The sequence below is a fragment of the Corythoichthys intestinalis genome, chromosome 8, assembly GCF_030265065.1.
Source record: "Corythoichthys intestinalis isolate RoL2023-P3 chromosome 8, ASM3026506v1, whole genome shotgun sequence".
NCBI lineage: Eukaryota > Metazoa > Chordata > Actinopteri > Syngnathiformes > Syngnathidae > Corythoichthys > Corythoichthys intestinalis.
The window spans coordinates 24,840,519-24,863,533 of NC_080402.1; the positions used below are offsets into that span (position 1 = coordinate 24,840,519).

Genomic DNA, 23,015 nt, shown 5'->3' on the forward strand with positions numbered 1-23,015 from the left:
TAAAAGCCGGTAATCACAGTTTTAAGCAATAGAGGGAAGGGTTTTTTGGCAGAGCTGTTCCACACTGAATAAGAATAGACATCTGATCTTATCAGCAGACTGCAGTCAATTCCATTAGAATACACTCACTGGCTGTGGTCCAGCACAGCACAACCTTAACGTCTATTAGCCCACAACTGCGTTTCTCTGGAAAATTCCACCCTTGATAAAACAAAAAGAACTGTAGAGGCTCCACCCAAGAGGTTACTAACACATGCACATACACACGGTTGACCCATAATGGAGACATGACGGATCGAGATATCGCTTTTCCACCAAATTTGTATGATTCACAACAGACTTTATGCTTGAATTCATGTGTCAACCTAATTGAGTAAAAATTGTGATAGGCGAACTGGTAGTCATTAAACAAGTGCTTTTTATTTAGGGGAAGGATCTAACCTCAACGTGGTTAACATTAATGGCATAGATGTAAGACAATCGGAAGTGTAAAATGGATACTTCAGAAATGTGTCATTGTTAATGATGGTTTAATGATTATGGTAGTTTGACAGTGAAATGCGTCCTATCCATTTCCATTATGGTATTTCTTTTGTGGGGAAATACAAACTAATCAGAGGTCAACCAGCTTCCTGAACCGGTTTGTTTTGACTTTACCGTAACTATTCAACTGTACTTTAGTAATTTTGAGGAGGAACTGTGTTTGTTGGGTCAATTATATATTATTCCGAAGAATAATATGTGGTGGAAATGTTAGAAAACAGCAACAGTTACACACAGACACACAACCACCATTGTGGAATTTCCCACCATAAATGAGTGACACATTGTGTTCGGAGTATTGTATGTGACAGGGAAGGATAAATATGTGTGTCATAGATCAGACTTGATTTCCTTACATCACATTTGACCCACACATAATATCAACACCTTGCTGAGTATGCAATAAAGCAGCGAAGGGTGTGTACTTACGGTAGCTGTTTACAAGAGAACTAGGTCAGGAAATGGGTGGGGTACTTAGCACACCCTTGGATGTGCCAAACGCCGAACCGATATAAATTTATTTTATAATATGCATCTACTGTGCATGTCCCTAACAGGTTTGCGAGTAATTGGTTTAGGAACCAAAAACCAAGTATGTGCTAAATCTCCAATCATGCATGCAAGCATATCTTCTCAAGTGATAAGGATTTGTGTTACATATATTAACACAATTTTAAAATTTAGCATTAAATTAAGGCCACAAATACATGTTGGGTAAAATGCTTCGGCTTTGTGAACTCTATATACAAGGGTGGACGCAATTGAAGTTCTTTCACCCTTCACCTTACCTTGTAGTTTCAGGTTCTCTCGTTCCATCCTCTGCAGGAGGATTTGTTGTAAGATGGCTGTCCTCCATAGTTCCCTCAGCTCCTCTTTGCTCTTTCTGCTTCTTTCTTCAGGCAGCACCCTCATGGACAAGTCTACACTTCCTGTACAGACAGCTTGGCCCCCACACACCCGACCCCCATCTAGACCGTCTCCACGCTCTGAAAAAGACAAGATTTTTTTTTTTCATGACACCAGCTCAGTAAACAATATGTTTGTTGTTGCTGGGACCATAGAAACGTTTGATTTTGAATAATATAAAAGTGCTGTTGTCAAAAACACTTAGTGTAAATGACACTGCCACACAGATTAGCGTACATTAAATGAATCGAACCATCTAATCTTTCCCATTTTGCATACAATTTGCATCAAGCTTACCTTTTGTCAATGCCAATGCGTCTCCTCTCAATAATTGAATGTTATGTTTTGTTTCATGGAAAAGTGTCCTTTTCATTTATTTGCAAGAATTTATTGATTTCATAAAGACGATTATTTTTGCTTAGATGTTGAACAATATTATAAAAAAATATCACATGACAGCAAAAAAACAACAACATGTGTTATTTCACTTTAGATGTAAGAATAACTTCAAGTTGTCCGTGGTGGCTTTTCTGTGTGAAACATCCAAATAGCTCTATGAGAAATAAAGGCTACTGACCTCTGGTATAAATAGTAACAGTCTTCATGATTCAACTTTTCCGAATGCATAGCCCCCCCCGATCAAATTTGTAGCTAAAATGTTATACCCTGAGTATAACTTTAATTTGAATTCATAACATAATGCCTTCATATTTCCGCAATACTTAGGCAATCAGAACAGTTCAATTAAAGTTTAATGCAGAATGATCTTGTCTTTTTTTTATTGTGTAAAAATACCTGAAACACCTCAAGCTGGAAGCTAATGATGTTATCTAAAGAGCAGTTGCTGCTGGCACAATAATGTGCTTTTATTTTTATCTGTTTAGTTGACTGATCACATAACAATGAGTGATTAGCCAACGATTAAAAGAATCTGTTGTGGCACGCCTAATATAAACAAACACAAAAATACATTCAAATAATTGTGTGGTGAAAGACAATATCCTCTATACTCTTCTTTCAACATTTTGTGACACTCATGCAAGAAAAAAAAAAGTAAAGCTAAAGTTAGATGCGTATATTTTGACACAGAAGAGTGCAACCCACACCAAGAATAAAATGTTGTGAAACTCCACCCAAAGTACAGGGTGGATCCCAAACCTCAAAATACCCTGTGTTGTCTGGAAGAAGGACATCCAACGACAACTAGTCGGATGGCACTTCACCTACATGCACTATACATCAACACAATGCATGCACACACCATGACAATACTGTTCTTTGTGTCACATGATCATTAGGTCAATGTGTACCTTCTGTCTGTGTCAGGAAGGCTTTCAAAGATGTGCTGAAACATTCAGCACAGTCACTAAACAAACATAAGGCTCTTAACAGACGTGCAAGTCTCAAAGACATGTTTTCGTTGGACAAACACAGACTGCTACATCACTTCAACAAGTCCTCAGCAGTTTGTGTGTCACAGTTCATGTGTGCACACAGTCGAAGGACTGCCTCACAAGACAATTACTGTATTTCCAATGCCAAGAATGCTATTGTCTTTGTAAACTAAGGCACCATTAACATGACTTGAATCACTCCAATTTATAACTTCACCTTTTCCTTACACAAACACATGCAAAGTGAGTCAATAAGGCTGGCGCTTTCCTTTGGTGCCGTCTATGTGGACATTCAACAAGACCTTGCGACACAACGCTGCCCTCTCTAAAACGCAAATATTGGGACACACCCATGATCTCATGCATATATGCACTAGACATGTGCCAATTACCGGTTTCAAGGTATACCGTTGTATGAATACGTCAAGGTTTCAAAACCGCATAAATTTTCCGTCATACCTTCCCTACGGTATTAGCTATTTTTTATGTCCCAAAACTGCATAGATAAATCCCTCACTTGCAGCTGCAAGGCTCAACCCTCCCCCACCGGTTGTTGCTCAGTGTCAGTAAGTCAGCTGTGCTACACAATGGCTGGAGGAGGTGAAACTCTTGAACTTTTTCCCCCATGGAAGAAAACGAAATCACTGGTATGGGAATACTTCAGCTACTAAAAGTTACAGACGGCCGCTGCTTAGAGGAGGAGGGCCAATCACATGTAAAACGTGTTTGCGGAGGGTGGCTGCCGAGGAGGCAATACCTTCAATATTATTTCGCATTTATACAAATTTCAAGGTTAGGAAACAAAGTCATGAACGTTTCCCACCAGCTACGAGAGTTAAACTCCAGCTCCAGTGTTTAGTACAGGTGGGAATCTTTGGGCACCTAACCATTCGATTACGATTCAGAGGCTACGATTAGATTATAAATCGATTATTGATGCACCCCCCCAGCTATTAGCTGCTTTTAATGTTTCGGACATTAATTACAAAAATTGTATAAAAATCCTCTCAGGCTTAAATAGACGACTATTTCAGTATCAAGTTAAAAGTTCAAAACATTAAATAAAAAACTCAAGTCCCCATTCTGTATCAGCAGCTTTAAACTACATTCAATTAATTTAATGTTGTGAATCAACCGTTAAAATTGTTACCGTTATCCGTAATTTCCCTTCTGTCTACTTTCGACATGTGAAATTTTTAAAACTGTTTTAAAGATCAATTCAAGTCAAGATTTTGCCGATTTAGGAGTATTTTAGATAAAAAGTTAATTAGGTTCGCTACAACAGCCTTCAAGGGAAGTCTACTGCTTCAAGATGGCAGCTGTTTACTAACGCCGGCAAGTCTGTCATTTCGTATCTAGTTTTCTATACATGTGCTGCTAATGCCGCCGAGTCTGTCATTTCGCTTCTAGTTCTTTATACGTGATATCTACAGTAGCATTATGTGGGCGTAGTTTGTAGCGGCTGTCGGTAGCAGTTTTTTTTTTTTTTTATCTAACGGCATGACTTGAGCCAGAGCCGTGAGTTGACCATTGTCATTGCCAAAGTAATGGCAAGCATGATGTTTACGCTGACTATATTTTAGTTCCGCTTTACTTGGCATATTTCAATAATCGGAGTGTTTGTGAATCGTTCTCGAATCTTCCATGGCCGAATCTCGAATTATCTAAGAATCGTAAATTTCGCACACCTTTAGTGTTTAGTGGTAGTAAAACAGGTATTTTTTTTCTCTCTGGCAACTATCTGTGTTGAGAAAGAGTGTGTGTATAATATAAGCATGATACAAGTTATACACATGTGCTTTTTATGGAATAAAAATCAATTATTTTTGTTGTGATGGTAATAAATGTTGGGCTGTGGCTGTGGGTTTAGGCTTACCTAAAGGACTGCATTTATTTTAATTTTATTTAGAATACACTTTTTTAACCTAACATTATACTTATGTTCCAATTTGCTAATATGTTTTGAAAAATAAAAATCCTGTTCAGTGGATTTTTTATTTCTTTTTTTAAACCCAGATATCTCAAAGTAATACATTTTAGAGCTGTAATTGTAATACCGTGATACCATGATATTTTGTCTTGAGGTTATCATACCGTCAAAATCTCATACTGGCACATGCCTAATATGCACACAGCATACTTATAAATAAATACACAGCCCAAGCAGTTGATACAAAGTCCATCACAGTGATAATTACCGGTAATGCAAGTCATCTTTCTGTATATCAATGAGGAAATGACAGAGGTGTTTACAGGAAAATCAAAAGAACAATTTTCTCTTTAAATAGTTTTGAGGTGATTTTATGTATTCTGAAACTGAGGAGCAAGTACGAAAATGTATCATTTGCATGCTTTTTATAGTTAAACATGCCTTTTTTTTTTTTTTTTTTTTTTTTTTTTTTTTTTGCAAGGCCAGATATTAAACATCATCAACTTTTGGAGTCATTAGAACAGTTTCTCAGAAATTCATTTTAACACTCAGTTTCATACCAGTGGGGCAATGTGACATACCAAACAAGCTCATCTTTCAGCATTTCAATGTCATACAAAAATACGCAGATAGTATATACAGCGTAATTATCACAGGACAGGATCTGAAGACAGGTAGGGACAAGCATAAGTCCCACTACTGAAGAGGAACGACATTTTTGTGTGTACAGAGGTCTGCTGAGATTAGAATTACGAAAACAGTAAACACCAAAACCTAGAACCTTGTTTTTGACAAATTTATCATGATGTTTGTTGATTAGCTATGTCATTACCATTGACAATGATAGACGTCCAATCATCCTTCCGCTGTGAATTTAAATGAATTTGTCTTTTGTATACGTCTAATCCGTTTAGACAGGGAGGGCTGACAGTGAATTCGCTGCAAGCTGTCCCAATTCAAATGGGTTGGATGTCTATCATGGATTGGATGTCTATCGCCATCAGAGGCAGCCAATATATTAGGGAAATGTGTTAAAAGAGAATATGCAGACATGTTATACTGGCTGTGACAATTGTAAAATAGCATTAAAAAGTTTGACAAGTTATCTCACAACACAGAGGACACTCTTACACACACCGCTACCAACTGCTCCTTTTCATATTTTAGCACGTCACCATAATTTCAGATGAAAGACTGACACTAAGTGGAAAGACTCCATTACTGCATTGGTTGAAGAGTTACTGTACATGAAAAGTTTTCCCATTTCACCACACTTCATTACTACTTATATTATTTTACATTAAAACATAGCTTGTCAGCAATAGAGGCAACAGCCTGAAAGTATTTTCATTCAAAGGCAAATAATCATTTCCTCAACATTCTTACCATTAACATCTGAGTTTTTCTGAGGGGTTGCGACTCGCAGGAAAATCTGCTGCCGCCAGGAGTGTCGGTGACTGCGCAGGGGGCTTTCGCCAACTTCACATTCCGCATTTGACGCATATAGTGCTGCTACATCTCTAAAACCAAAGTGACACAAAGTTCTGCCATGAAAAGACACATACAGTACATACACTGGACACCTTAGATGCACCTCAAGAACACAGAACGTCACAAAAACATTTGTATGATTATCTGGTGTGTACCTGCTCTTTGGGTCTAGGTAGTCACTTTCTTCGACAGGGGCCAAGAATTGAAATTTCAAAAAATTAGGAACAGAGGATGACGAGTGAAGTCGTGCACGCAGTCCACCCAGAGGACTGATGTAGATGACAGAGTGAAGAGAAGCGGATGAACAGAAAGACAGGCCTCGTTCACACACAGGCAGAATGCAATAAGTATATTGCCATTTCTGATAGGGTGGAAACCGATTATGTCCAAACAATAAGTCTACATACTGTACATACACATATATTAGTGCTGCAACGATTTATTAACTCAAGTATTCGATTAGAAAAAAGGATTCAAATTAAATTTTGCGGCTTTGAGTATTTGTTAAATTAAAGTGGCGTTGAAATGGTTTATTTTGAAAGTGTTTGCATTTAGTTTTATCTATTTGGGCGGATACACAGCCCTCTAGTCTGCTTCATTTCACATGGCTGAGTCTAGCTGCTCCCTGTTAAGACAAACATAAGCCAAGTTTTTGTTGGCGCTAATGTTTTTTTTTAATGCATTCGTAATTTAGTTTATAGGTATATTTAGCCGTTTTTTTATGTGGGAATATGTGTCTGAACCATTTGTTAAGAACATTGTTAAAAAAAAAAAAAGTAACCTTTTATAGCATTTAAGCTAGCAGACCTTTGCTATGTAAGTTAGCCAATTATTCTTTTGTTGTACATAGATCCTCATTTATCTATTTTTTTTTTCCATACCATTTGAGGCTCCGCGCTGGTATTTTAATTTTTAATGTTCCTTATCCGATTACTCGATTATTCGAACTAACTAGTTTGTCAATTAATCGACTACTAAAATAATTGATAGCTGCAGCCCTAATATATATATATATATATATATATATATATATATATATATATATATATATATATATATATATATATAAACTCTTTTTTTTTTTTTTTTTAACTCAACCAATCTAAAGTGTTGAAAATAGCTTGACAGCAAATCTATTAAATTCTGGACACTTGTACTAGCTAAAACTGTCGTATACACATATATAAAAAATGTTTAATGTTTTATGATGCCTGCTAAGAAAAAACATTTAATCACTTCTTACATTCCTCCATGTGAACAAGGCATTATATGAATGTACAGAAAGCATGTAAGGAAGCGGTCATAAAAATTTTACAAACAAATCGGTACAGAGATATTCACACAAGTGAAACCAGCTCAACATTCTCACCGTCTTTTACTGAGCCTAGCTCTGGTTGACGGGGAGGAAGGAGGAAGCAGAGAAGATGAGGATGCAGAGCTGTTTGGAACAGGAGGAAGGGTGGTGTCAGAAGGAACACATCTGAGAAGTGGTGCAAACGAGGAGAGTCAAAAAGCAGAAAAAATTAAGGACAGCGTATCGTAAAATGTGAACACAGACTAAAGGGAGTGGAGTCAAGGAAAAGAATGCAAGCGTTTGAAAAATTGGAAATTTTGTATTTTATTTGGACACACCAAAATCTCTAAAGTAAAATCCATTGTGCTTAACCTTAATGTATTATTTCCGAGTATCGATACAATCAATTGATTAACTTTTACAATAAACTAGACTGATATGTTGACTGTATGTATGTATATAGTAGACATGTGACAAAAAATTTAGCGCCGAAAAAAGCTAAAATTGCATTTTCAGTTTTCGGTAAAAAGACTGAAGGTTTACCACCGAAACGTGTGAAGAACCGCAATCCTCTTGTGATGACGTAATGAAAACACGGCGGGAAGCAACACTACTGCTCAACATGCCCACGATTTGGAAGTATTTTGAGGTATCAAAGAAATTAATAAATTATTAAATGACAGAAAATAAAATAAATTTGCTTCATCGCTGCTACACACGCGTTCTGAAGTAGCTTTCCATTGATGTCCCACGTCATATCGACTAGAATGCATTTGAGCCCATGCATGAGTTTACTCAGGCGAACAGTGTACAAATAAAGTAGTATTTAAATGTGGTTTAGTACAATATATTTATATAGGGTTATCCCCTACATATAAAAGATTGTGGCGCACCGCCACAACAAAAGTAAAAGCCGCCACGCCTTGCAATTGAGATGTTTTTCTTTTTAAAGATACATTCTAATTTATAATTTGTCTAATTTGACAATATGTTTAAATGAAAATCTATAGCTCATTATTTACGCACTATTGGCCAGAAGTAGTCTGAAATAGAACGTCAACTTCAAATTGTTCCTTTAAACGGTTTATTTTGAAAATCACAACGGTTCTCCTGTTGCAAGCGTGAGTCTGACTATGTTGGCGCGGAGTCGTGTGCAAGTTATTTTTTAGAGCGAGAGAGGAAGAGAGATAATTCGCTACTCTTTGCCTTTTAGTTGTCCAGCAGTAGTTTCAAGTCATGTAAATTGAAAAATGTCCTGAGTGTGTTGCTAAAAACCGTGTGCGTTTCTAAGAGGTGAGTACGCGAAACCTCTTGTACTAATTAGCCTTTATTGTTGTTGTTTTTGAGATGTTAACAGTTAGCGCCGAGTGCTAAGCTAATTAGCTATTCTGCTAACGTGTATTTCATATGCAGAACCTGTAAAACCATGATTAAGTACAGCAGTAACACTACAAACATGCGAAATAGTACAGAAATCTGTAAAACAAAAGTATATTGGTTAAAAGAAGTCTTATTTCTAAAGACACTGTTTGCAGAAAATGTGGAATTCATTCCATCTGTGTAAATTTTATTGTATTGTTGAGAGAAATAAGTACTGCCTTTAAAATGGTTAATGTTTTTGGACTTGTAAAAAAAAATAATAATAATTTTTAAAAAATTAAAGCAGAAGTTTAAGGGCAGCTTTTTGTTGTATGGGCATGTTTCCATCATTCCTGTTGAATCATTAGGATATTTAAAATAAATTATGGACATACATTTGTTTGGCTACTTTATTAATTAGGAATGTACGATGCATCGATAATCGTGATAACCGTGATCATTGTTCAATACCGTGAGCATTGTATCACCCTGAATCGTAATCGAATCGAATCGTAGGGTGCCTAAGATGGCACCCCCCTAACATGTACCGTAGGTGAGAGCTACAACAAAGCATTAGTGTAAATCCTTCTATTGATTATAATTTGATGTAGATGAGGCAAAACATTAAGGATTTTCTTATTTGTTAACTGATTCTAAAACACAAAATGCTTTCAATATTGTTGATTTTAACAGAGGCGGCAACGCGCTACGTGAAGTACATAGCTGCTTATTCAGATACATTAGCCCCACGTAATAATATGATTTCTATTCTCATACTATTAATTCGACATTCATTCTTGTAGTAAGAGTTCAACTGTTTTTCTGCCTCATCTACATCAAATTAATATCCATAGAATGATTTATGCTAATGCTTTGTCGTAACTCCCATCTAAGGTACATGTACGTAAAGTGCGTAGCGGTTTACAGCTACATTACCCCAACGTAATAATACATTTTTCCGCCTTCATAGCAAATTTAATCTCATAGTCATTTCATGTATTTATTTGGCCCCAATACTCCATCGTAAATGTAGACCCTCACGTTTCGAAATATTTCATTAGCCCGGCTAATGAAATATTTCAAATAGATTTTTGTTATGGTTCTTCTTGGGAAAAAAATGTTGTTAAAAAATTCTCATTAGTCATGATATGAAGCAATTTCGCCACAGCACAACATGTGAGGCTGTCCGACTTTGATGCAGCTCACCACCACCACAGCTTCAAAAACTCAGAGGGGAAACCCTGTTATAGCACAAACTTTTCCTCTTTTTGCCACATTTTTTCCCCGCGACTTCCACACCCCCTCTGCCAGTCGCCGTTTAATCCGACAGGAAGCAACTTCGCTCGGCTTCGTCGCCGCTTAATCCGACAGGAAGCAACTTCGCTCGGCTTCGTCGCCGCTTCCACTTGTTGCACAAGAAAACACCAGGTTTTGAGGAGTAGGAGAAATTGTAATAGCCTTATATAGTGCTTTACTAGTTTCAGTTAGAACGGAATAGTTTTTTGTTGTTGTTGTGAACTACAGTTCCACACAAACGTACATCGAGATCTCATCTAGCTTAGTCATTGGAGGCGTCAGACCCATTATTCGAGTGTCCCAAACTTCACAGAAAGCGCATTTGTCTAGGTTTCAACGGTCATGACGTGTGTGTCTATGTCCACCGAACAGAATGCTATGACGATGCAAGCACCTTTGCTATAGGACACGTTCAGAGTTTGCCAGAAAACGCACACTACCGCCAGGAATGCACCCTACCATGGGATTTCAGAATTGGCGCCTTTCAAATTAAATTACTCGAGCCTCTTGGGTTGTTGAACCAATGCCAAAGCAAACGGCATGAATCAGAAAATAACTTTTTTTTTTTTTTTTTTTTAAGTTAAGCATGTGTATTTTTCAGCCTTTTGGTTTTCGGCCAAGTGTTTCCAATATTCGGTTTTCGGTTTCGGCTAAGAATTTTGATTTCAGTGCATACCTAATATAAATGTTAAAATATTACTGCCCACTAGGAAAATGGAACAGTGGGAAAATGTGTTGTGTTGATTAATAGTAAAAGAATAATGGAAGAGTGTGTATTTCAAACACTGAAAAATAAACCATATGATCAGGTTTCAAAGTCCTTGTGTCACTGTGAAAGGAGATATGAAAAGCCTTGTGCTCTAGTTGTCACCTGAGAGATGCTAAAAGCAGCTACATGTATGCCTATTGACAAGTTTCTGTAATGTTATTACTCATGGGTGAAAAGTTAAGGCTTTACACAATTATTTTTCACGTGGCAGATACAGGAGTGTAATGATCCCAATTTTTCCTGTCTCCTAGATTGTGTGTTTCTTACTTGCTTTGGTGTGGCGTGTCGGTGCTGACAGAGTAGTGCCTTAAAAGCCTGGCCTTTGAAGCAGCTGCAGGGTCCTGTTGTGGCGTATGGGTTAAAGTGCACACTGGTGAATTATCTGCTGAGGAGGGAGTTGGAGGGTGGCTAAAGGTGCTGGCTCGTCTACGGAAGCCCTGCGGCTGACTGTCACTTGGTAAAAACGAGGCGGGCGAAGGAGATGGGGATGCAAAAGGGTCAAGCTGTTTGAGGTTTCCTGTTGAACTGTGGCACCTAAACAAGGAAAAAGAAAGTTTAGAGGGAGTTATTTGAGTTCACACTATAAATAGGTTCTGTTATCATGTAACCTTTTGGTGTTCAAAGAGTGCATGTGGACTACAACCACATCATTCCGGACATTCTGATTAGAAAGCCGGACACTCTCGGTCGTCCCCTTCTTATATGCGCCTGGATAACAGACTGCTTGACCAACAGACCGTGAGACTCAGTCGCCACATTTTTTTCAACACCTACACTGAGCATCAGCTCCCTCCAAGGCTGCGTGCTGAGCCCCCTCCCCTCCTTTGTACTGGCTCTGTACTTACAACGGCAGTCCGGTCCACGAAAACATGTCAAATTTGCAGATGACAAATGATTGGGTTAGTCTCAAATAAAGATGAAACAACCTACAGAAGGGAGGTTCAGAGACTTATGAACTGGTGCTCAACAAACAACCTGGTTCTCAACACCAACAAGACAAGGAGATTACCCTGGACTTTAGAAAGAAGAAGAATGACTCCTCTACATAAATGGCGAGTGCGTGCAGAGGTTTCACAACTCTCCATACAACTCTTCGATGACCTCACCTGGTCCGTTAACACTTAAGTCATCATCAAAAAGGCTCAACAAAACATATACTTCCTGAATCCTCAAAAAAACTATCAGGGCAGGAAGCTGCTGCTGGTCTTCTACCACCCCTCCATAAAAGGCCTGCCTGCACACTGCCTGAACTCCTGGTACACTGCTGGAGATAAGGGGAAGCTACCTAGGACGGTCAAAACAGCAGTCAAAAAATCATAGGCTACCCCCTCCCCTTCTTGACGCGTCTGTATAACACCTGGAGCCTCAGCAAAGCTCGGAACACTTTGAGCTGCTACACTCTGGGATGCCATACAAATGTATTTTAGCACAAACAATTTGAATGAAGAACATTGTCTTCCCTAAAACCATTATTATTTTAAACAACAGTCTGAAAAACAATAGTCACTGTACAATAAAACTGTTCTGCTGTGTAAGTCATTCCTATTAATTCATACTATTCTCAAATCTGTACTAGATGACTTTGTTCTTCAATTTTTGTTTTTCATATTTGCTGTAAAGCTGTGTTTTATATTTGGTACACTCCAAACGGATAGAGAAGCTCGAACTTCATTCTGAAACCAAACAAAACCTGTAAAATTCAAGAGTTTTTTTGTGATTAGTCACATCAGCTAAATGCAAAAACCCTCTGCACAAAAGGCATGTTTCTATGCATACTATTACTATACTAGTAGTTAGGCTTCTCAAAAAAATTTACGGTAAAAGCAAAAAACTAAAAAAAAAAAATTTAAATGGTACCTCTACATAACAATTTAATTCGTTCCAGAACATTGTCTGCATGTCGAATGGTCGTATGTTGAGTGGGATTTTCCCATAAGACTACATTATAATTCCATTTATTTGTTCCAAAAGCCTGAAAACCTACACTAAATTCTTAATAAATTTACTGGTACTATTACAAATGCCAATTACACATAGCAAAACAAATAAATTCTAATAAAAAATCAGAATAATAATACAATAATAATAATTCCTCTAATAATGTTACAATTTGGGTTCCACTGTGGGGTTGGTTTTACGTGCTGTACCTGAACGCACCGCTTGGCTGACGTGACAGAGTGAGATAAGTGCGATAGAGATTTTACTTTCTCTTTTAATGTTCTGTTGTTGCTGGTGTCAGCTGCGGTGGACAGTGGGCATGTTGTGTTGCACTAGTTCTAAAATAAATGATTAAAACCTGAAGAAGCTGGTGATTTCTTTGGCGATGTTGTTACAGTAATACTAATTGTCACCTTAACTTATAAAGACTGGTGAACGGAGGTCGGAGGAGGACCGTCGAGATCGTAGACATTCTACGGTCGTATTGTCGAGCCAATTCACGTACGCGCATACCATGCTCATATTTTTTCGATCATTTCCATCCTCGTTTCAATGGTAAGCCATACACTTCATAATGATATTGACGGGACACATTCCCCAGAAACTGCGCCATGCATTCAAGTAGGGGGCCGTCCCACACTCCGCTTTAGTCGGTCGAAGTCTGTCGCAGTTATTCTCAAACAAATGCAGCAATCCAACGCCGGATTTAGGTTGAAAAGTACGAAAGCTGTACCACATACAAACAGGAAGGATTGTCTCAGGAGTGATTTGTTCGAGGATACAAGGTAATTATTATATTTTTCGTACCATGCATGCATTTTAAAATGTTGTGAAAAAAATCAATCGGAGAAATTAACCACTACGATATTGGCGTCATAATTCGCAATATTTACGTAAAATAAATGCCAACTGCCCGGGTTTTTTTTTTTGCTTTTAACCAAGAATCGAGACTGTTTCACGTTCATATCTATAAAGAATTCAGGGACTGAAGCATTTACCCACAAGAATTTTCAACGTAAAAAGCTCTTTGTGGTGATAAGGTGGCGCCACAGTGGCTTAAAGACTAGCAGCACATTCGGCATATTTAAATAAAATAAATGCTAACTGCCCGGTTCTTTGCTCTTAACAAAGAATCGAGACTGTTTTACGTCCATTTATCATGAAGTCTATGGTTAAGCGTCACCTTTTTCCTTTTTTTTCACCACCTGCACTAACCTTCTTGGAACCCATGTTGATTTTTCACCCCAAAAAATCTGCCTGCGGCCGTTTTGTGGTAAAACAATGAAAATGCGGTGCTGTCATAAATCCTTGTATGTTGTTGGATGTACAAACAAATGGCGAGTCAAATTTTACATCTGATGTTGAAAAGATTATATGTCGAGGTAGCACTGTATATTGAAGTTCAAACCATCTACCCACTTAAACTATGCTTTAAATTAAATCAAATTCCTTTTTCGAATTTTCATGAGTGAAGGAAAAGTGTGTTCTACTTGCTCTTGATATTTGAGATACCACAACCTCTGACACCTACCTCTCAAGTGTGAACAGATTATGATTGAATTCATATCACATGGGTGAGGGTTTGCTTTATTCAGATGTGTTCACCTGAGTGGGCTGGTGGATTGAAACTGGGAGACACTGGATAAGGGGTCCTCTGAATGAGACTGGTCCTGGCTATTGGCAGTAGAAATGGAGGAGACACTATGGCTTCTTTCACTGTTGCCTCTTTGAGAATTGGCCTTGCTGCTTCCCTGCCGATAACAAATACTGTAAGTGTCAATGTCATTACCTACCATGTTAACATACGTTGTGTTTAATATAATTTTAATTTAAAATGTCTACTTTGCCGAGTACTGTATACTCTTACCTTCCAAATACCCTCCAAGGACTCTGTTAGAGAGCGCTTGGCTCGACTTTTGAACTGCTCAAGACGCTGTCGACTGCTACTTTGTTGCTGCACTTCAACTGGAGCAGCCGCCGCCTCCTCATTCTGCATTAAAAAACATAAAGACCAAGAAATGAAAGCCAGGTTAACACGCTTAGCCAAATATCAAGCCATGTGTGAATGTGTTAAAGAGGCTATATCTATACATTTAATACAATCAAAATATAACAAAAAAATAAGTCATTACCTGTTTGGTCTCCTTTGAAAAAGTGTGATGATGGATCCTCTGTCTCTCCTCATACAAGTTCCTCAAAGATGCCATTATGAACTCATTTTCTTCCTGTTCACTTTTAGGACGAGACCTCTACGAAGCAGAAGATATTGTTATTGCTATATAGATATTTATTGCAATGTTGAAGCAATTTATTTTCCATATTTCTTTCTGTGAGCGTTTGCAGTAGTTTAATATTTTGTTTTGTTTTTAGACATTTCATGGAATGGCCGCTGAAGTATTGCAATGCATCAGAGTCACCAGTAGATGTCAGCAACAGCAAACCAGCAAACTTCAACACTGACATTTCTGCCAGTTGACTGCATCAAAAGTGATGAACCTAAAGTATTGTGGCGACTGGCTTGATCAATGATGAAAATTAGTTTCCAAACGAAAAACTAAATTTACGAAAGTCAACTTTCCTTTTTGGTTTTAAAAAAAAAAAAAAAAAAGGGGGGGGGGGGGGATTCCATTAATCTACCAGCAAAAAATAAGAATGCTTTAATATCAATGAAGAAAAACAGCACTATATTCTAAAATACAAATATGTTAAAAAAGGGGGAAAAAAGGAGCAAATAAATAAACCAGATCCGTTCATGAGGAGGAGATTATGGAGAGCAATAAAGATAAAGTTGAAGTTTCATGCTCACACCCGTGCACCCACATATAAGGAGTTGTTGAAAGAGTCAAGAGTTTGCATCCAGGTCTACTTTACCATAGTATTCTCAAAAACTGCAGCTTGATCCTGGTTGTCCAGAGTGGCTAGATGTCTCTGAAGCTCTATTTTAGTTTTTGATGCATTTAGACCTAATAATACATCCCAAGTAAAGACAGTCAGCGCTTAATCGGAAACAGAATGAAAATCATTTAAAATGTGACATTTACCAATCCAGTGGTACCTCTACATACGACGTTAATTCATTCCAGGACCTTGTTTGTAAGTCGAAATGGTCGTATGTTGAGCAAGATTTTCCCATAAGAATACATTATAATCCCATTAATTCGTTCCACAGCCTGAAACACTAAATCCTTAATAAATGCTGCTGGAACTGTTGCAAATAACAATTACAGAGAGCCAAACAAATACATTATAAATAAAAATTCGAATAGTAATATGATAATAGTAATCATAATATTAGTACCTGTAATAATGTAACGAACGGGGTTCTAATGTGACGGACGTGTTTTCCGTGGTGTACCTGACTTGACAGAGTGAGCGAGGGAGGACTTTTTACTTTTACTTTGTTCAGCTGGGGCGGACAATAGGTATGTTGTGTTGCACAAGTTCTGAAATAAATGACTGAAAACCCTGACGAAGCGGACGATTTTTTGACGATGTTACCACAATAAAAATTGTCACCTTAACTTATAAAGACTGGCAAACGGAGGTCGGAGGAGGACCATCGAGATTCTAGACATTCTACGGCCGTATTGTCAAGTCGGTTTACAGACTGGCTCATCCTTTTGTCACCAGGTGTTCTACACACGCACACATACACGCGCACATTTTGCATTATAATGAGAAGCTGCAGCATCTGTCACCGGTGATTGTGGTCTGCCACCTTGTGGCTGGAAATGTCCAACTGCTTAGTTTCTTTTCTTGGCATTACTGATGGCAAGCCTGCAGTTATCATTTTTAGCAATTATGACATCACAAATATTAATGAGTGGATAATTTGTCGTTTTTAATTCAAGCTTTAGAATGGTACTTCATCCGATGTTTCCCTACTTAGAGGAAATAATTTGATCAGTAAACATTCTTCAGTGCTTCCTGTCATTTTATCATCATGGATAAAAAATGTTAATCCAAGATAGGTGACAATTTTAAATGGGTGTCTTGTGTTCCAAAATAGTTTTAGGGCCAAATATGTTTTTACTGAGCTTTATTTTGCTTAGCAACAAAACCTACTATAGTTATGGTGTGACTGTCTTTTTACTTTGCACCATTCTCATATTTTTGTATAATTTCCATGGTAAGCCTCACCTTTTTCCTTTTTTTCACCACCTGCACTAACATTCTTGGAACCCATGTTGATTTCTCTCACAAGAAAATCCGGTGTGCGTCAGTCTTGCGGGAAAACAAAGTAGCTACGGCGCTGTCATAAATCGTCGTATTTCGAGCATGTCGTCGGAAGTAGAAACAAATGGCAAGTCAAATTTTACGTCAGATGTCAAAAAGATTGTGTGTCGAAACGATCGTATGTCGAGGTACCACTGTACTAAATGGTCATGTTGTTTGTTGTTTTTTCTTACCCTCTATTCTCTCACACAACTTATGGAGCTTCAGCATGGGGCAGCTGTCACACTGTTGGCTCTGGCTCTTTGCATTCTGCTGCACAGCTGCTACGGAGAATGCCTGCTTCAAGGTCAGCATGATCTCATCCACCTACAAAAAACAAAAACATATTCAAGTTCACCTGTGAAGTTCTACTGTTCCCTATGCAACATTTCAATCAGTCAACAAAGTGTGTACTCTTTAAAATTGCACCCGTGTTAATGAATCCGCTTTCACAACTACATTTGCAGTTGTTTTTTGTCCATTGTTTTCTTGAACTGGTGTCCAAGCGATCCATGTGATCACGGTTACCATCTAACAGACTAGGATTCTAATCTACCCAACATTCCATTCATCTGACTCGGAAGGGAAAACACAAACTTAGCACCTTGTACCTTAAAAAACACCAACTCACCAGCGATTCATCCGTACACTGAAAGATATAGCAAACAAAGTGGCAGCTTCCTCTTTCCACAGTTTCCCTACAAATGAAGCCAAAGTGGTCCACGTGGCGAATACCCTGAAACGACATCAAAAGTGACACTTAACAGCATTAAATTTTTCATTTACGTAGAAAACCAAAAGGTACGTACTTGTGAGCAGAAAGAGATTTCCCGGAAACTCTTTTCAATGGCAACCTTCTTAGTGTCCGGGCTAACCAAAAAAATCTGTGACCTGCCCACCTACAAGTAGAGATAAAGTTTTTTACTGTCATGTATTAAATAAAACACTTTGTATGCACAACAATGTGCGCCTGTGAGTGCCGCTGCTCAGTAGGGATAGAAACTAGAGTGACAGATGTCAGTATCTAAACACAAGTAGCTACAAATGAAAAAAAAAAACACCAGAAATGGCAGCTAAATTGATTTCTAGTTTTTTTTAGCAAAGTAAGTGTCACTAGGAGGATTAGGAAAGTCTCCAGTTCAACTCAGAACAACGGCATGAAAATCAAAAAATGTCTCCCACCCATATTTACATCACAAGATCGCGATTTCGCTCATTTTGCTGTCAATCAAAAAGGATTCAGCCTCAGAAAATCATCCAATCATTATGTAAAGAAGCTGAGCGTCCGGACCAGCCGAGCCCCGCCAACTGCCCATAGATCTTTAGAGACGCTAAGGATCTGATGGACGGGACACACGCAGCATTTATTCAATTATTCGTCTTGTTTTGCTGCAGTGATACAACGCACTCCCAACTTTGTAGACGCTTAGCTTCCACTCTTTAAAGCACCGTGAAGCTGCGTGAATGAATAAAAGCAAGCCAAGTCATAACTAGCGATAAGATGCTGATTCTGAAAAAAAGTTGAGCGCGTTGAAGCGCATATTTAGCCACTCACATTCACACACTAGGCATGTGCTGGTTACCGGTTTCAAGGTTTACCGTGGAATAAAAACATCACGGTTTCAAAACCACTAAAAATTTCCGCCATACCGTAGTACAGTATTAGCTATTTTTTATTTCCCCAAAATACAGCGACAATCCGTGGCTTGGCGCGGCAGCACTCCCCCTCCCCCTCCGGTTGTTGCTCTGTCCTGTGTCGATCGCTGTGCTGTAGAATAGACACAATGGCTGAAGGTGTTCAAAACTACACCTGAGCTTTCCCACCCCCTTAAAAAAAAAAGTCGCTAGTATGGGAGCAATTTGGCTACAAAACGAAACAGACGGCCGCAGCTTACAGGAGAAAGGACAGCAGGACCTCCAACATGATTTTACATTTACATGACCATCATCTGTCACTTTACACAAAATTTACGGTAAGTAAACTCTGTCATGAATGTTTCCCACCAGCTACGAGAGTTCACTCCAGCTGGTTTAATGTGTCTAGCGATTAGAGGTGCAAGATAATTATCGGTCCGATAATAGGAATTATGACATCATGTAGGGCTGCAGCTATTGAATATTTTAGTAATCGAGTAATCAACTGAAAATTCTATCGATTAACCGAATAATCAGATAAAACATATTTTTAGGCGAAGAGCAATTATAAATATACATGAGAAAACAAGGCATTTCATCTAATATTGAACCATTTTCAGTCAATCAATATCTTTATTTTCGATGTACATTGTTCAAAATAGTCAACAATTGCATCCCAGATGTAACTAGAATAAAAAAAAAAGACTAATTCACTGCTTTCACTCAAAAAACTTTTAGATTAAAAAAAAATATATATATATATATATATATATATATATATATATATATATATATATATATATATATATATATATATATATATATATATATATATATATTTACCTAAAAATGCCATCATGCTTGATAACACACATCACTTAAAAGTTAGGATTTTTTTCCCACGTGTTTCAATTGAATTTCTATTTGTGTCAAGCCATTTTTAAGTTCTAGTTAAGTTTTAAGTTGGTCTAAACTGTAAGTCCTGATAGGATTTTGAGTTTTTGCAGTGTTCAAAATAAATGTATGATACAGGCTGTATTGGAGCACATTAGGGATCAGTGCTACTTAGTGTTTTATCCAGCAATGACTACTGAGTTAAAATTGATAGTTAGCATTATTAAGTTTTTATTTTACACCCTCATCACATTTGTGTTGAGAGAGGGTGTGAGTGTTTGTGTGTATAATGTATAAATAATGATACAAGTCATACACACATGCTCTTGCTCTCGTTCTCCATTAATATTCAACAAGTTAATAGTGGTGGTATGTGATTTACATAAAATCAATTTGATCATATATTGTTTAGGTCCAGTTCTTTTGTTTTCTGTTCTTGTTCTAATGTCGAGCAACTTGAGCTGTGGCTGTGGGTTTAGTATATAAGGTATTTATTTTATTTTTATTTAAAAATGTTCAGTTATTTAATTGTCGTTATTTTATTCATTTGAACATATTCATGTTAATGTTCAAATTTGCAAATATGTTGAGAATAATAATAAAAAATAAAAAATCCTGTTCAATGGGGGAAAAAAATCAATATCAGCATTAAATTGTATCTATCCAGGTCGATACAGTGATCAATTCAGCAATGATGTTAAAAAATACACACACACAACAAAAGAACTAAATTGTTAAATACAACAAAATTGCTTTGATTTTTTTTTAAAAATTTGTTTCCATAGGTGAAATTTAACTTATTGTGTTAAATATGTACTAATAGTTAAATCCAATCGAAATTGAACTGTGGCAGACTTTGGAATATTGTATCAATGTTCATAGAATTGATATTGTGTTGTCATGAAATTGGTACATCCTAAGTCACATGCCATATTCCCCCAAACTTGTCATGAATCACTGAGTAAGAAGAATTTGGAGCACACTGATAACAGACAAGAATTTTTTTGCAAAGGGTGAACGAGGCATTAGGTTTGATTAATGACTACATGAAAACATAATCTTTTACATTTCTTTCAAAACCATCAAATGTGTTAAGTGACATTTTCATTTTTTCCTCTGCCCAGATAGTTCCGCTCCAGGGCATGTCCCCCATTCAAAGCATAATTAGAACATGAGTTACTCTCACTGCTTAGCCTCAAGAGGGCATTTGGAGTTTGCAATGAACTTCTGATCTCATGTCTCTGAATCCTCAAACTGAGATATTATTCTTGTCTGGGGTTCAGCTTCACTGCTCTGCTCAAACTTAAACCAAGCAGAAGACATGGATTTAATGTGTCTTGACAGGAAAGAGAAAAAACGTGAGGTGATGATATCACCACAGTGAAGTCACCGTCTCCATCCTGGAACAGGAGACGAAAGAATGCTAAATTGGTGTCTGCTGAGTTGGGCAGCAATGAGATCGCTCATTTCCTGAGTTAGTGGTGAACATTTCCCGTATGAAAAACAAACAGGAAAACTTGTGCTGGCAGTTTAACGGAGGTCAAATGAAGGTCAAAGAGGACAGTGTGTATTCAGTTACAGTCAGCGTTTGTAAAGCTGAGTCATGCAAATTACCTTTTTTTTTTTCCTTTCCTACTTTGGTTCACTGCAAAACTTACTTACGCTTGGCCTGCTTAACACCATTGTCGCACATTACCTTTTCATACGACCGTACTAACTGCATCGTGCACAATACAAAATAATTACTCTGACTCAAATATTGTGTTGTGTCATAAGGATATGCTCTCTCCCCACAATTTATCCCACTAGACATTATCTAATTGACACAGCATATGTAGCATCATATTGGTGTCAGTTCAATGAGTCTTGTAATGGACATTACCGTAAATAGCATGGTCCGATTCTCCTGCAAGCTGGTGGGCTGCACCCCAGGAGAATGAATTTGTGCTTCTGTAGTGTTGGCATTTGAGATCTCAGGTGAGAGGCCATTCTCATCCAGGGCTTGTAGAGATGGAAAGCTAGGGTCCCGTTTAAACAACAGCGGACGTTTTCCATTGGTGGGACTCCCAGTGGCATCATTACCAAAAGCGGCATTCCCAAGTCCGTTAGACTGGAAGGCTAATGCCCGCTTCAGTCCACCAACTAGTCCTCCTGTATTTACCCCTTTTTTAGGGGTCCCTGAGCCCTGAGCTAACTGGCTGAACTTTTCGATGCATTCGTCAATTAGTGCAGGAGGAGCCTTTTTGTGAGCAACAGTCACACGGCCGCAAAAGAGCACCTCAAACTTTTTGGCAAAGGTTGTTGGGGATAGGGCAGGGTTGTTCACCACAGAACCCGCTGTGGAAAGGGAAGAAAAGATGGCCTGCGTTTCCAGTGGCTTGTTGTCTCCAGGATCTGTCAGAGTCTTGTTGGGAATGGTGAGGGTGTCATCATTGCGCGCCGAGCTTTTGCCAGCTTGCCTGAGCGTGCTGATGATCTCAGGGACCTGAAACACACAAACGTAATTTAGGAAATATGCAAATATGAAACTTTTTTTTTTTATTTTTTTTTTTTACTTTGAGTTAAACAGTAGTACAATAAAATCAGTCATTCTTCTGGTAACAGACAACAGGCGTCTGAGTAAAGCATATACACATACATGGCGGAAAACACAGACAAAACTGAAAAAGCAGCTTCTGCTCTTGCATTCCTCTTTAAAATAAACTGCTATATTTTAAGCCAAAAGAACTGTTGTGTTTGGTAGAACAATATGTCTACAGTAGATGATGCCACTGCAGATTCATGGCGCATTAAGCCCCCGAACTCTTTTTAATTTGTCCGTTTTACCCTGGAAACCCTCGTTTACAGACGTCGCCCAACCGCTTTTGTTTCAACCCAGCCATAAAACGAAGGTAATTAATTATATTTATTATTCAAAATGTCTGTCATTTTTAGCTTAGAATCATTAATTGATGTGTAATATTTCGTTTAAAAAAAAAAAACGACTTTAAAAAATTATTCACTCACATATCTTAAAATTTTAAACAAATTACATCACAATGAAAAAAAAATGGTGTCTGCAAAAAAGTCACGGATAACTACCTCATAACTATTGCTTGGTTTTGTTTTGTTTTTTGTAACTGTCGCATTTCCTCCGATATGTTAGATGATAAATAATTGATCCAAACAAAGAAGAATTGAAAAACAACATTTAAAAGGGTAAATATATGAAAAAGAAAAAAACACTCCTTGATATCTGATTTCTGCATTGTGACCCTTGTTATATTACCATGTTTCACCCATAAAATCCCCAAAAATCCAGCTGTGGCCATTCACAGCTGTGTCTTGACCCTCAGTGATACATGCTACATG

The 23,015-nt window shown here is 37.8% G+C and overlaps 1 protein-coding gene across 6 annotated transcripts in view; it reads right to left on the reverse strand.

The window, feature by feature from the left end:
* tbc1d1 (TBC1 (tre-2/USP6, BUB2, cdc16) domain family, member 1) overlaps positions 1–23,015 on the reverse strand; it is a 105,949-nt gene that overhangs the window by 34,724 nt on the left and 48,210 nt on the right. For 2 of the 6 annotated variants that reach the window (XM_057842830.1, XM_057842835.1), the window contains 13 exons: positions 21,547–22,149; positions 17,945–18,034; positions 17,767–17,871; positions 17,330–17,462; positions 15,792–15,883; positions 15,053–15,169; positions 14,788–14,910; positions 14,526–14,671; positions 11,250–11,516; positions 7,634–7,744; positions 6,420–6,533; positions 6,160–6,293; positions 1,332–1,529 (listed from right to left, as the gene is read on the reverse strand). In XM_057842830.1, coding sequence (XP_057698813.1) covers positions 1,332–1,529; positions 6,160–6,293; positions 6,420–6,533; positions 7,634–7,744; positions 11,250–11,516; positions 14,526–14,671; positions 14,788–14,910; positions 15,053–15,169; positions 15,792–15,883; positions 17,330–17,462; positions 17,767–17,871; positions 17,945–18,034; positions 21,547–22,149 — 2,233 coding nt within the window. The remainder of the gene's footprint in view (positions 1–1,331; positions 1,530–6,159; positions 6,294–6,419; positions 6,534–7,633; positions 7,745–11,249; positions 11,517–14,525; positions 14,672–14,787; positions 14,911–15,052; positions 15,170–15,791; positions 15,884–17,329; positions 17,463–17,766; positions 17,872–17,944; positions 18,035–21,546; positions 22,150–23,015) is intronic. The other 4 variants (XM_057842831.1, XM_057842833.1, XM_057842832.1 and 1 more) reach the window with 4 other exon arrangements.